A 14510-nucleotide genomic window follows, 5' to 3' on the forward strand; every position below is an offset into this window, starting at 1 on the left:
CCCCCTGCATTGGGGGGAGCAATTTGGGTTAAAGTGTCTTGCCCAAGGACACATCGGACATGTTGCTTGCAGGAGCTGGGGATTGAGGGACGACGACTCTACCGACTGAGCCAGAGTTTAACTAAGAAAGTCATCATTTATGGATGACACCGTAACCTTTACCATTAGATATTAGAGTTCTTGTACAAATTGATGATTTCGAAACAAAATTTAAAATAAAGAAAGAAGAAAAAAAAGTAGTATTCGAAAAGGAGTAGGAAGAAGTAAAAACATATCCCTATGCCCATATTACATTTCGCCTATTAATTTATTGATTTTTATATACACCACATGTACAAACATTTCCCCAGTTTGATCACCACTTATAAGGTGTAACAATCCCAGTGTATCACATTCCTGTTTGCCACTCAATGTTATAAAATAATAAAGGCCGACCCCTAACACAAGTTTTCCTCTTGCATATACCCATCAAAGAAAGATTCTTCTAAAGTTTTTTTGAATCGATTAATATTTGTATCAGCTCCTCAGCTCCATGTAAGATGCTTTTGTAAGTGTTGCGCCACATTTCCACACAGTAATTTAAATATGGTAGTACAAGTGAGAAGTACAAAATGTGCAGTGATTTATGGTCCAGTATGTTTTGTTTTCCACAGAACAGCGATGCTGAACAGTTTTGTTCAGACATAATTAATATGAGCTTTCCAGCTGATTTTGTGGTCCAAAATCATCTTTCGATATTAACATGATTATCATTTCAGCTTGTTGTTCTGTGTTACAGTTTCCAAACAACATAGTTCTTTAGTTTTATTTCATCATAATGTAAGATATTTCTAAAAAGCACTGCTGCACAAAATGTCTTAGCTTCTCAGGGTCTCAACCTTTAGAGCAGAAATCTTTCATACAAGGTCACATGTTGATTCTACTACTGACATGAATATCAGGGACAAAACTTTTGATTTTCATAAGTCACTCTTCTGTACAGAAGTGATATAAATCACTGGACAGTTTGCATTTTTATATATTTCAACCACTCATCTTTTCTATTTGATACACATTACTTTTTTTTTTTTTTATAAAAGAAAGAATTGTCTCCATTGGCCAAGTTGGTTTCTTTTATTAGGTCCAAAGCAAAGCACACCAAAACAAAATCCTAATGCAGCTGCTTACGTGCTCATGATGCTAAAACATTTCAAACAGTTCTGGACTGAGATCAATAACATGAAGAGAACCACTCCAATCAACATACGACAAAAACATAACTTTAGATTTGAAAGAAAAGCATGAGGATCAATTCAGCATTATTAACGCATGCTGTTTGAGCAGCACTCACACTCTGTCAAATTCAGTTACAAGAAAAATACATTGAAACTATGATGTTCTCGTGATTTTCTGACTATAAACTGTCGTGACACAAAGCAGTCAGGATTTAATGTTAACAGGCTGAGACAGGCTAACGTGCGTGTACGTACACACTTCACTTCTTGTGTGAACGAGTGAAGCAGGACAAATGAGCTGCTCCAATGTTAGTGTGTCAGAATGACTTATGTCTGGTGAATATGAAGTTACTGTAGGATAACACTTTGAGATTGTTTACATTTCTTAAACACTTACAGCATGTTGGTTTTTATTTTCTCCTTATGACGTGCTTTTTAAACTATGACTATGTCTGTCGCACTGACTAGGTCATCCCGGATAATGTTAAACTGTGAAGCGATCAGCCTGTGCTGCCTGTAAAGCTAAATGTTCTTATGAAGGTGTGGCAGATAATGAAGAGTCTATTCCTCTCCACATGATATATTGAATGAATACACCGGCAGAGGAGTATTCTTCTGTTTACAACACTTGAAGATCTCATATTGTATAGAGAGGGACCTCTATTTGCTGCCTCGTTTATCACTGGTGTATCAGCATGTTAAAGACCTATTTTTTATCCAGTGATTTATTTATTTTAGGTAACTTGACACACTTCATGCCAATGTTGAAGCAATACAGTGAACCAAATCGTGGCCAAAATTCTTCTTCCATCAGCAGAGATCATGTTAGTGGATGCTTTCTGTGTTTTTCACCCACAGTTCTTAGCTGGTTGTGCTATTCATATCTTACATGCAGAGTATTAATAGTACATTCAAGCCAAAGGAAGACTGACAAGTTTGTGTCCAAATGAAAAAAAGGGAATGCCAAAACAACCAATTTAATAAAAACAATGAACTAGCTCGTTTTTTGTTTTTTTTTTCAGATGGAAACTTGCCAGTTTTTACTAAGGGCTGAGAAAAACCTGTAGTAATGCCTCAGGGAGGAGACAAAATCTAGATGACAGAAAACTGGATGCCATGTTTGTTCAGACGGTCGATCAGCGTGGTTTTTGCAAAAGCAGCTCCTGGAGTGTAAACACCTCCGCTGGAAATGAAGAAGAGAATTTTATTTATAAATGGATTCATTTCTTAACCTAGCTCCAGCATTTTTTTTTTATCAACTGGCATTAATGGGATTCATAAATGGGGGATTCGTTTAAATCTATATTGTAAAAGAACAAAAAGTTTCTCTTTTTCATAAAATATGTGGATAAAAACATAGCAGAGAAGGAATTCTGCAGCATTATGAGCAGTTAAACAAGATGAGACCATCCTTGATGGTTCAAAATGTCTCCAGGTGAGCTTATTCACTCGATTGTGATTGAGATGTTATATTATTTCACAGTACTGTGGCTCCTTTGAGTCTTTTATATAAAAAAAGAACTGCAGTTTGACTTTTGTGAAAATATGTAATCATCTGTTTTCATTGGGATTTTTGTTGTTGTTGTACTCACATCTTGGGCAGCGCTGTGGGTTCATTCAAGATTGTAAGAGCAGCTTGCACCATGGCAATGGGTGTGGCCACATATCCGCACTCTGAATAACAACAAAGAATAGATTGAAAAACCATGAGAATCATCGTTAGTGTTGGACAGAGCAGACACAGTAACATTACCAAACCTGGACAGAAGAGAAAGAAATGAACGTTCAGCACAGGCAGCATGGTAGACATTTTTCTGAGGCCACATTAATTGCAGCATTAAATAAAAATAGGCTAAACTGTGACATTTGGGAAAACCACAATTTTTTTTTTTTTTTATAAAATCTGAAAATTCAGATTAAATTGGTTGATTACAGAGGGCAATTAGGTTTCACAGTTCAGCCAATTCATGCAAACATTTACAACCAGTCAACCAGCATGCTTACACCCTCGTGTGGTCTCTTTGGGTAATGACATCATTTTTGATATATCAAGAACACATTCTGGCAGCAGACTCGGGTATTACCTGGTCCCTGAACCAATGTGCGGATCTTGCTGTTCGGTCTCCCCTGGGAGGGGTCCTGTCCTTCTGTGTAGCCCTCTCCATACAGGGCAAACTTGAATGATGAAGCCTCCATCTGAAACATGCACGGACACTATTTTTCAGAAAACTGAACTTTTCTGTCTCAGCACACTTTACTTGCTGACTTAAATAGTTTGGTTTGTGAATTAAACGACAGGAGATAATTTACAGAGAGAATAAAATGTATCCCACTCCGTCAGCACTTCACCTGCTTCCTGCTTGGTCCAGCCTTCGAGAAGAGTCCAAAGGAGAAGAACTCCGGGTGCTGACAAGTTGGGTACAACACAAAAAAAGAGAGAGCAATCACACACCGTACAAGCAATCTGACTTGTTTGTTTCAATAAAGTGCATACAAACAGTTTTGATGCTATGTTTGTTTACCTTGATGAGGAGGTTGCGTCCAAAACTGAACTTGACCAAGAACCAGAACATCATGCCAGCAAACATCAGCTTGAAAACATTCCCAATACCTCCTATTCCTGCATAAGCTCCATACTGAACCTGAAGTTGACAAACACAGATGATTTCACAAACAGAGCAGGGGGAGTGTTCACTTTGGTCCAGTCTAAACAAGGAAACCAGACTGCAGAGAAAAGTGTTCCGTAATGACGGCGTTACTCATCAAACTTCAACTAAAAAAAAAAAGAGTCAGTGAGATTGTTTGGGATGTTTTTCCTTTTCTACATGTCAAGACTTTTTCAATCAATAAATCATTAAAAGCCAAAATGATTTAAAAACCCTCTAAATAAATGACATGGTTAAAAATCTTCAAAACAATCAAGAAAATAAAAAAGTAAAGTCTAACCGGTGTGGCCTGATGTTCCTCCAGCAGGAAGCGCTGACTTCTCTTCACAACAGACGGATCAGAGCCCATGAAGGGCACAGTGTACTGCTGGATCTCGTTACTGAAGAACAGCGTGCCCCTACAAACAAACACACGGAGAAATACAAGCTGAGAAAACCAACAAAGAATTCTGCAGATCTTTATTATTGCCTCTTAATAACACACTGTATGTGTATATGATGCAGATAACTAAGAAAATGGGATTATAAATCAAGGTGATATGTTGAGGTCATTAATAAACACTACATGACTTGTCCACCAGCGAGCGCTAGAATGTTTGTTTTCATCTTTTCAAACTCCTCAGTGAATAATAACACCATATTTACAGTCTGCAGTGTATCTAGGAATTTGATTTGACTCAATTGAAGACATTATAATAAATCATAAACTATATTTCTTTATGCCATTCATGTCCACAGAAATATGAGTTTTGGCTGTTCAAGTGTTAATAGATCATTCAAACTCTTGTATAATGATGTCTACACTGGTAAGTTAATTCACTGCTTAATGACGAACATGTGACAATTCTCCATGGCATGTATTGTCTTTGAGATATTGTTTTAGTTGGTCAAAATGCTTAAAACAAATATACATTCTATTATAAATTTTTTTTTTTTTTGTCATGATCAAAGTTATTTCATCTTATAATGATCATTAACAGTTCCCTGTGCTTCATCATGTTTACTTTTACCTTCATCTTTACCTTGGTATCGTTACTTTGTTTTAATTTGCTTAATCTTTGAAGGTGAGGGTTTGAGAAATGCCCTCATGGTTTCTACCTCACCGATGCACGGTCCCTGCAGTGAGGACTACAGCCTGTGTAGATGGAGCGCAACGTAACCGCTACGCTATCTACTACTTTTTTGACCTCATTGATTTATTTTGAGTGACAGAGGGTGCAACAAATCTTTTGGACACACTCCACGAGAATCCACCCATAGAACCAAAGAGAAAACGAAAGGTTAATCTAGTGCTACCTCGAGAAAGACTGAGAATTTGATTTATCTTGACAAAGGATGAAAGACATTACTACTCTGTGCACCTGCGTTTCAGCTTAGAGCCGACAACAGGGAGAGATTTGTGGTTGAACTTCCTCCTGAGACTCTGGAGCTTCGGACCATCGGCAAACCCGTAGACGGCTGACTGCCACGTGCCGTCATGGATACATCCGCCCTGACAGAGGAAAAAAGGAGACGCAACATTAGAGACAAGGGAAAAACATGTGATGAATAATCAACGAGATAACGATGTACCACATGGACTTATTGGTTATGTAGTTACATACATCAGGTCCTGAGCTGACAGTTAGAAAGCTCTCCACTGCAGTCAGCGTACCTGCAGATGAACACACACAAAAATGAATAAAAAAAGGAAAAAAGGAACAAAACCAGGTTGAGAGGGTGAGTGGATCACACCATAAAACTGTAAGAAGAGGCTTTGCTTTAATTTAATTATTGTGTGTTTGTGTGTGCATGTGTCTTCATGTGCATACCCCTGAACTGATCCCTGGTGAAGATGACTCCCATGTCAGCAGGTATGGAGTCGAATCCAGAGCTCCCGATGATGTACACACCCTTTTCAGCTGCTTGGCTGCTGTAGTTCAACTGCATCCCCTCCAGAAACTGCACACAGCCAGAAAGAAACACAAAAAAATGTCATACCAAAACTTTACAAATGTTCTGTTCATCTGGTTATTGCGTATTGTCTGATGTAATAAATTCAACATGTTTTTAAGTGAATGACAAATGAGCATGATGATAACCTCCAAACTTAATCGATGTGCAGAACAGAGGTGTCTTTGTTAACATTTTTATTTTGATGCGATTAAAGTTGTGAGGCTAAGAAAAAGCCTCAAACGCTCATAAACATTTATCTAGTCACAGACATGCTGCATTACACAGACCATCACAACTACGACTGATGAGCGCTAATTGCCACGAGGCATTGTAAAAAAAAAAAAAAGAAAAAAAAAAAAGAAAGAAAAGAAAAGAAAGTAAATACAGCCAACAGCCGAGCTGAATGCTGGGAAATCTGAATCCATACAATATATACTATTACATAAATAAATGTACTAACATCATGCAGGTGCAGACAGAAAGCTTAAGTTCTTGCTTAGAATTGTGAAAAAGAAATCACAAAGAGAATATTTACCTGAATCGGCTTGGGGGGCCGGACGTTAACACATAAAGCTGTAAAGGCCGATGTAATATCTCCCATTAACCGAATGTGAGTATTTCAACCCTGTGATTTTATTTCTGTTTATTTTTGGGCTTCTGGGTGTTTTATTTGATGTGCAGAGTAACATTAGATCTGTCATTTTTAAATACTTTCCATATATTTATTTAATCCTTTCAGAGTAATTTCTGATGAAATGAGAGACTAGAATTTACCATGCTTTTTCCTGTTTTCTATTTATTTTTATTTATTTCTATTTTCTGGATTTAATTATAGTCTGGGGGCCGGATGGAAAGCTTTGGGGGGCTGGGTGTGTTAACCAGTTGATGATCACTGATTTATGGTTAATAAACATTGACTATTATGTTCTTAAAGTTGAAAAGAATTGAGTGTATGAGGCAAACACTGTGGTGCTAATGAAGAGGGCAACATTAGTACAGCATTTTGAATCAAAGCGTCTTCTGTGTGAGCTTTAAGATTTCGGAGAAAGGGAAGAGTGAAGTGTAAAAGCTCGACTCTTACGGAGGTTATGATTTAGTGACCCATTATACAACATCAACAAATACCTGAGGCTCTCCACAGATGTCGATATGGTGGGCTCCATTCTCCACACAGGCTTTGACCACTGGCTCACCGTAGAACCTGTACTGTGCACACAGAGAGACGCATACAAGTTTGAGATTTTCTTTTTTTTTTTTTAAAGTTAGTCCTCATTTTGCTGAGGAGAAAGTACAAACAAAGACTTATTTTCAGGGACCACATCTCTGAGCAAATCCTGTTAAACGTGTTCATGCATCATGTGATGTACATGTTAACATTACATCATATGATTCTTGTAATTCTTCTGTCTTTAAAAGTATTCTTCTTTTGATTTAAACACTTATATACTTCAACAGATGAAAAGATGATGTAAGCCTGTGATCTATGGGATGTTCTCTAGTCTCTTACCCTGGTAATAAAAACTCTTTTACACTATCTGCTGCTATTGATCCATCTCTTCTGGCTTCAACTGCCTGTCTCAGTAAAAGATAAGCTGGCCACGTGTGACTTGTGTTTAAAAGTTGTGGTCACAGCTAAGGAAGAATTTAGCTTGCAACCAGAACCTGGGTGATGCACAGGACGCAAAGCAGTGATGGGAATTGACTTTTCATTCAGACTTGAACACAGTCAGTGTTATTGTGTGCCAGTCAGCAGCCTTCATTGTGTCAGAACAGGCCGCTCTTTGTGTGAGAGAAAGAAGGAAAAGATGGATGAAGACAGGCAGAGAGATGAGGATGAATTAAGTTACACAGATGCAAAAGTATCATGAGATGATGTGAGGAAAAATGGTTTTCTGTTATGGAACAGAGCAAGTTGTTTTTTTTTGTTTCTCTTAAAGAAACTCAAATTTAAATAGACACCTCACATTCTCCTGCACTCTACTTACAGGCCCCACACAGTTGAGAACAATCACAGCCTGTTTGCACATGGCCTCCAGAGAGTCTGGTTCTCCTACATCTGCCACGATGACGTCCACCTCTGTCCTCAGTTCAGGTTTACCTGCAGACACACACAAAGTAATGTGATCTCCTGACATTTTTCAAAACTCTGCTCTGTGAAAAGTAAGTGAAAGTGGAAATGAAGAGGCTGCAGAAATATTCTACAAGAAAATACAAAGAAAGAAAACTGCAGACATATCACAGTTTGTCCACGAACATTTAACTTAACAGTCTATGTGTGTGTGTAATGTTTGTGTGTGTGTGTGTGTGTGTGTGTGTGTGTGTGTGTGTGTGTGTGTGTGTGTGTGTGTGTGTGTGTGTGTGTGTGTGTGTGTGTGTGTGTGTGTACTCTCATGGCTTGGGGTCTGCCCAGTGGGCAGGTATGTTCCATCAGCTGTTGTACACTCCCTGAAGAGGAAGCCAAAGAGAAGGCGACCAAAGAATAACTATGTAATCCTCTGAAAACCCCACATCACGATCATGACAGTGGAAAAGCTCTCTGGCTTTCATCAAGTGAGAGGCTTCAGTTTCTATGTTAAGAGTGTCACACACTGTAGATACAAGTGATTCAAATCACCAGGCTGGAGAACTACAGGAATAACAATTGTATTCAGTAATGTGTCACGTATTCCATTTGTTGTGTGTTGCTGATAAAGGTTAATACACTGGTAAAAAGTGTATTAACTGATACAAAAAACAAACAAAAAAACAATCTAACTAATAAAAGGTTCATGTTTTTCTTCGTTTTCAGAACTGAAGACAGATCATCCTCAAAAAAAAAAAAAGCCACCACTGAATTTTGTAAACGTTAAAAGACTTTGCTTGTGCTCTTTTCTGCCCATCATTTATTCAAAACAATAATGTTTCAATTAATTAATTAATCATAAAAGATTCATAATCACATTTTGGACCACAGCAAGTTTGATTGATTTATCGTTGTATCAATGTAATTAAAGAGCAGTGACTGCTCACAGTTTCAGTTTCAGTTTTAGCAAGCTAAATACTATCTGTACTGTAAACTGCTTTATAAATACTTTAAAATGAACCTACATTGATGTGATTATTGTATTATGTTGAAAATTAAGACAAACATCTCATTTTGTATAAATAGATTTTAACATTGACTGAGGCATTGTCATAAGCTCATGACTGTATTATTAGGATATCAATTAATAACAAAGAAAACAATAATACATGTAATGTTAAGTTAAGTCTTTGTTGCAACATCTCCTGTACTTTGGAGTTCAGTCAACGTTTAGGGTCAAAGTCAGTAAGTAGGATTGTCCAGCTGAGCCAGTTAGAAGCACTTATCCTTTTCACTAGACAATGCAGATTAAAAGCACACCAACAACAACCCTTCACCTGACATAACAATTCAAACGGAACATTATGAGTGTTTAAGTTCAAACAACATGCTTCAGTATGAACATGCAGCTACATACTGAGCACTGCGGCGGCCTGCTCCAGAACTTTGTCCAGTTTCTGTCTGCTCCTGCCTGCCACGGCCCATTTCAGGTTCCCTCTCGGACCCTCGGACACGGTCCGGGCCACCTCCTCCACCACAAACTGCCCCGTGAATCCAGAGGCTCCGAAGATCACCAGGTGGTAGGGCCTGCTGGAGGAAGTTTCAACACGAGCCATAATGAGAGCAGACACGGCAGAGATCTGACAACCACACCTTCAGCTCTCTGTCAGACTGACAGGGATGAGCCCGAGCTGCGTGCACTTTTGACAGCGCGTCTTTGCTCACTTCCGTAGCAACAAATGCTAAAATGCTAACAAATATTTGGTTATTAAAGGGTACTTTTTAAAACTATTCGTAATTAATCTTTAGTTTTCTATAAAGGACCTATTTGAAGCAATAATTGTATTTTTTTATAATCGCATGTCTTCAAACTAATTTCATTTATTTCGCCAGCGTTAGCATGTCAGCTTAACAACTTCGTCGAGTTTCTGATTGGTCCTTCAGTGGTCGCCTAAAAATGACGACAATCTGACGCGCCTGGTTGTATCACCACGAGAGTTGGGAAAACAACCTGCGGGTGGCTCAATGTCATGGAGTTAAACCACCGAGCCCTGAGATAAGAGCCACACTCATATGAATGATGCCGAAACATTTCGATAAATAGGATCTTCTGCAGCAAGGTATGTTTGTGTTTGTCCAGAATAAATGACGTAGATAGTTGTACTCAGACATTTGAGTCGTGAGTTATGTTAGCATACAGCTAGCTGGACAGCTAACACGCTTTAAATAACGTGGTAAGTGCAGTGTATAACACCTTGATGTTACAGGTTACATGTTATACTCTGGTTTGCCGTTTTGACGAGTTGATGCATCGGCATAGACAGGTTGTCAAAGAGTCGTTAAACAATAATAATGAGTGTTTTTTTACGTGTAGATTAATGTCACCTATGATGTATCATCCCTGGTTCGCTTCCTCTCTGTTCACTGTAGGCATCGATCTCATTAAGGGGTTCCCTCATTAACCACACTCACTCCCCTGTTCGTCCTCTGTATCTTTTAGGGGTTCCCTGATCCGCCATGTCAAACCAGATGTGTAGGGTAGTAGAGCTGCTGAGGCGCTCTGCTTGCTGCCAGACCTTCAGAAGTAGATCCTGTTTGCACAAAGCAGTGTTGTCCCCTGTATGCCCCTCTGGTGGTTGTGTCCCCGGAGCTTCAGTGCTCCATAGACGAGCCTACAGCTTGGACTCTCTCTCTTCCGGTCCTGGTCGACCCTCACTTGGGTCATGCTCCCAACAGCCTCGTGCAGAGAGGACATCTCCCTCCTCAGCTCTCACACACAGGAACCTTTCTGCGGTAGCTGTACAGGTAGGAACTTATTATTTCACTTGGTTGGATTCCTCCTCAGCTTGGTAATTTTTTTTAAAGAACAGGAGACGCTCAAAAAGTTTAATTTCTCCAAAGCACATTCCTTCTGCAACTCATTAGAGGTAATAGTACTTCTCTGTTCCAAGTTTTCTTTTTAACAACACACTCTCCTCATATTGAACACATGTTCTTATGTGACATGATGCACCAAGCTAGACTAGCATACTGGTTCACCCTTTTTAGTTTATTCATGTTTTATTATTATTTTTCTACATTCTGAAACTTTCTGTTGTATTTTAACTTTTGGAAACCTTTTTCTTTTTCTTTTTTTACTTCTGTGCATTTAAAGCAATAAGCATTCTCAAGTTTTTTTTTCTTCCTTGAACCACTTCAGGAGGAAACGGGCACTATTATAGAACATTTAAATGGCTAACTCTCTCGCACAAATGCTGTGAGCTTTCTTATGTATGTTGTTGATTGTATTTAATATCTGCTAATTTCATGTCTTTCACCAGGGCCAGTGCCGACCTTTGTGCAGATATGACTTCCTTGACCTTGGTGAGGTCGAGGAAAACGTTCGGCGTGCTCAAACCTGTAAAAGAATGAGACGTTTCCTGGTAGACCCAGACCTAGCTAAACTTGTAGCCCAGCATCTGGAGCCTGAGGATGCTAACACTGTAATCTTTGAATGTAACCCAGGTGTGTATTTGTACAAAGTGAAGGTCTGAGTGAGTCACAGAGTCCACCTCCTCTGAACTTAATCTGGTGCGAACGGAACAGTAGAGTTTGGCCTGGGGAGCCATAGCATAGAAATTGGATATGCATTTATAATGATGCGTTTGTCTGCCAAACAACAGTTACATGTTGATCTTTGTGTCCTTCTTTTTAGGTCCTGGGGTGTTGACTAAGTCACTGCTTAATGCTGGAGCTCAGAGAGTTGTGGCTCTTGAAGGGGATAAGTTCTTCTTGCAAGATCTTCAGGTGACAAAAACACCTCCAAGCATCAAACAATATTTAGTGTTCTAATGTGGAGATAACCCAAAACCATCTAACCCCGCTTCAAATATCAAATATCTCCCCTTGTGTGATACTTATAATGATAAATAATAATTGTGTCACGTTGTAGGAGTTGGAAAGTCATCTTGATGGTCAGCTGGAAGTGGTTCACTGTGACTACTTCAAACTAGACCCCATCGGAAGCGGACACGTTAAACCTCCTGCCATGTTCACCGACAAGCTATTCAATGACCTGGGTATATCTGAGACCAACTGGACTGATGGTGAGAATAAGACGCATACAAGCAATTCAATGGTTTTGTTGCTTCACAATTAAACACGCATGAACTGAAGAGACACTGAACGGTTCACTGTACCCTCCCGTCTGAAGTTGATGGATGTTTTTGCTAACTTCTTCCCGTGTCTCCTTAGACGTCCCTGTGAAGGTGGTGGGCATGCTGCCTCAGCGTAATGAGCGTGGCTTGCTCATGAAGATGGTTTACGCTCTGTTTGAACGGATATCTGTCTACAGATACGGACGAATAGAGCTCAACCTCTTTATGAGCGAGAAGGAATACCTGGTAAGAGAATCTCTTTGTAGAATATGAAAAGAAGACTGGTCTGTTAATCACTAAAGTGAGAACAGCTCAGTTCTTTCAAAGTACTTTGAAAGAAGCTCAGTTCAGATGTTTGATTATTAATCTTTCAGAAACTGGTGTCGCGCCCCGGAGAAATGATGCACTACAGAGCCTTCACTGTCCTCTGGCAGATGGCCTGTGATATTGAACTGCTGCACAAGGTACGGAATGAGGGAGGGTAGCAAAGTTACAGAAAAAAAACTGGAACACCTGTTTCAAGTTGAGAACGTGTAACTGTGTTTTTATGATACTTCATAGAGGCAAAGCCTGATATTATTTATAATAAAAGTGAAAATAATGGAGTGAGACTTCAAACTGTAAACCCCATCTCTGTCTTTGCAGGAGCCCTGGGAATCATTTGTGACGTCGTCAAAACACAGTGCGTCTGGCCCTAAGGGCATGGTAAGAGAGACAGGGACTCCTGTCATTACTCTAAAGGCTATTTGTATCATCTATTCAATGTAACCTCTGCTCTCGTCTTCTTGTCTTTCACCTCAGCTTCCCAATGATCACCTGTGCCTGGTGCGTCTGCGTCCCCGGGCTGATCTCTTCTCTGCAGGCCTCACTCCTTGTAATGCTTCAACTCTGCTCATGATGGTCAAACAGTGTCTGGCAAAAAGAAAGGTCAAGCTCGTTGATAGACTCAAGTAAGAAATGTTTCATCAAGCATGTGTTCTTCCTTAAAGGATTAAAGATTCACTAAATGAATCTGTACTGTAGTAGGATTATACTGAAGGTCCTTTAATAGAGGGGTTGAAATGAAAAGTGTCCTGACATGGACTATTCTGAATCGATGTAGGGACAGAACATAAACCGCATACTGCTTGATTTTTAATCCATGGTTGGACCTATGTAATTCATTTATTTTGGTTTACAATGTAAAGACATTTATGCTGGCATTGATTTCCAAAGCACTTTGTAAATAAGAAAAAAGGGAGTTCATATTTATCTGACTGATTCTGCATTGATTTAAAAAATGTGCAGCAATACAGAAAATAAAGAATACAACCCATCATCATGCATCTCGGTATTGAACCGTTGACAGCATTGTCTTAAACAATTGTGAGATCATTGAAGCTGCACAGCCCTACTGTTCAACCTTCTCTTCATCTGGCTGATTCTCCCTCTTGTCTGTGTTTTTTTTCTTCCAGTCTCTGGTCACCTGATAGCGGTAGTAAGCTGTTGTCAGAGATGGGCCTGCCGGATGACATCCTGACAGGCCACGTATATCCAGAGGAGTATCTTCGACTGTTCCAGCTAATGGACAAGAGTCAGGAGTTCACACAGAGCTGGCTCTATGAAGAGATTCTGGAGAACACACAGAGGGAGGGTTGGGGATAAATGACACACAGGTCATTTGTATAGTTTTGTAGGAAATGAAATAAAACAAAAATATGTATTATTTAATGATAATATAAATAATAGTATTGTGTTATGAAATGAGGACTTGCAGAGAAATACAACATAAATACAATTCTAAAATGAGGAGAATGAAAGTGTGTTACGGTATGGACAAAAAGTGGAGGAGTTGTGTCGGTTAGTTACCGTCCTGGACTTTTACTACCCTGAGTAGACGCATAACACAAATTCAAGCCTACTGCGTTTTTGCCAATGAACTAGTCAAACCGTTGTCTTTAACCTGTGGATTAAAGAAAGAGGTCAGCATTACTTGTGACCCCACCCACCCATACATTTCTTATACATTTTATCATGTTAAGTTTTTGGCCGCACACCTGAGGGGGCTAAAAAAGCTTTATGGATGTACGTGGCCAATAAAATGGTATCCCGATTAGTTACAGGTTGCACATACTTGTTTCTTTTTTTTCTTATTAATTATATTCTGGAAACAGATGTTCTGAAGACAACTATTTACAGTATGTATAATGAATTGTGACAATTTACAGCATCTCAAGGAGATGAAAGCAGCATTTTTGGTGAAATGTTTTCAGCATAGCGCTCGTGTCTTCTTTGTTTTTGTAAGTCTGTTGTGAGAGCATCCGCTTTTCTGTGTACGTTATGTTTCTGATATGAATTTTAATTGCAATTAAATAACACTGATGTTTTTCACTGCCTGTTTTAATGCGCTTTTAGTGCAACTAACCACTGTTACTGTTTTGTTCTTCCCTAAATGCATTCAGTATATGATTTGGATTTCTACAGCCTATCATTCTTTTAGTTTCTGGATAAGGGTCTT

The 14510-nt window shown here is 39.1% G+C and overlaps 3 protein-coding genes across 3 annotated transcripts in view; 2 read left to right on the forward strand and 1 right to left on the reverse strand.

Moving 5' to 3' along the window:
- Positions 1–14510, forward strand: part of LOC306821742 (uncharacterized protein) — a gene marked incomplete at its 3' end in the record, with an annotated part of 90361 nt that overhangs the window by 70055 nt on the left and 5796 nt on the right. The window lies entirely within an intron of this gene.
- Positions 1095–9583, reverse strand: LOC306821590 (saccharopine dehydrogenase-like oxidoreductase). Its single transcript, XM_079340106.1, has 12 exons — positions 9295–9583; positions 7801–7913; positions 6941–7021; positions 5692–5821; positions 5485–5534; positions 5242–5372; positions 4161–4278; positions 3737–3856; positions 3564–3620; positions 3299–3410; positions 2807–2888; positions 1095–2397 (listed from the first exon to the last, which is right to left on the reverse strand). Exons 1-12 carry the CDS (start codon positions 9491–9493, stop codon positions 2307–2309), a joined length of 1284 nt encoding a protein of 427 aa, XP_079196232.1. The 5' UTR covers positions 9494–9583; the 3' UTR covers positions 1095–2306.
- On the forward strand, positions 9855–14383 carry tfb2m (transcription factor B2, mitochondrial). The gene is made up of 10 exons (XM_079340104.1): positions 9855–9997; positions 10378–10682; positions 11198–11381; positions 11572–11663; positions 11809–11962; positions 12111–12259; positions 12388–12477; positions 12659–12718; positions 12815–12963; positions 13468–14383. The coding sequence occupies exons 2-10, from the start codon at positions 10395–10397 to the stop codon at positions 13655–13657; spliced, it is 1356 nt and encodes a 451-aa protein (XP_079196230.1). The 5' UTR covers positions 9855–9997; positions 10378–10394; the 3' UTR covers positions 13658–14383.

This window comes from Symphodus melops (assembly GCF_947650265.1).
Source record: "Symphodus melops genome assembly, chromosome: 3".
In the NCBI taxonomy this organism is placed as follows: domain Eukaryota; kingdom Metazoa; phylum Chordata; class Actinopteri; order Labriformes; family Labridae; genus Symphodus; species Symphodus melops.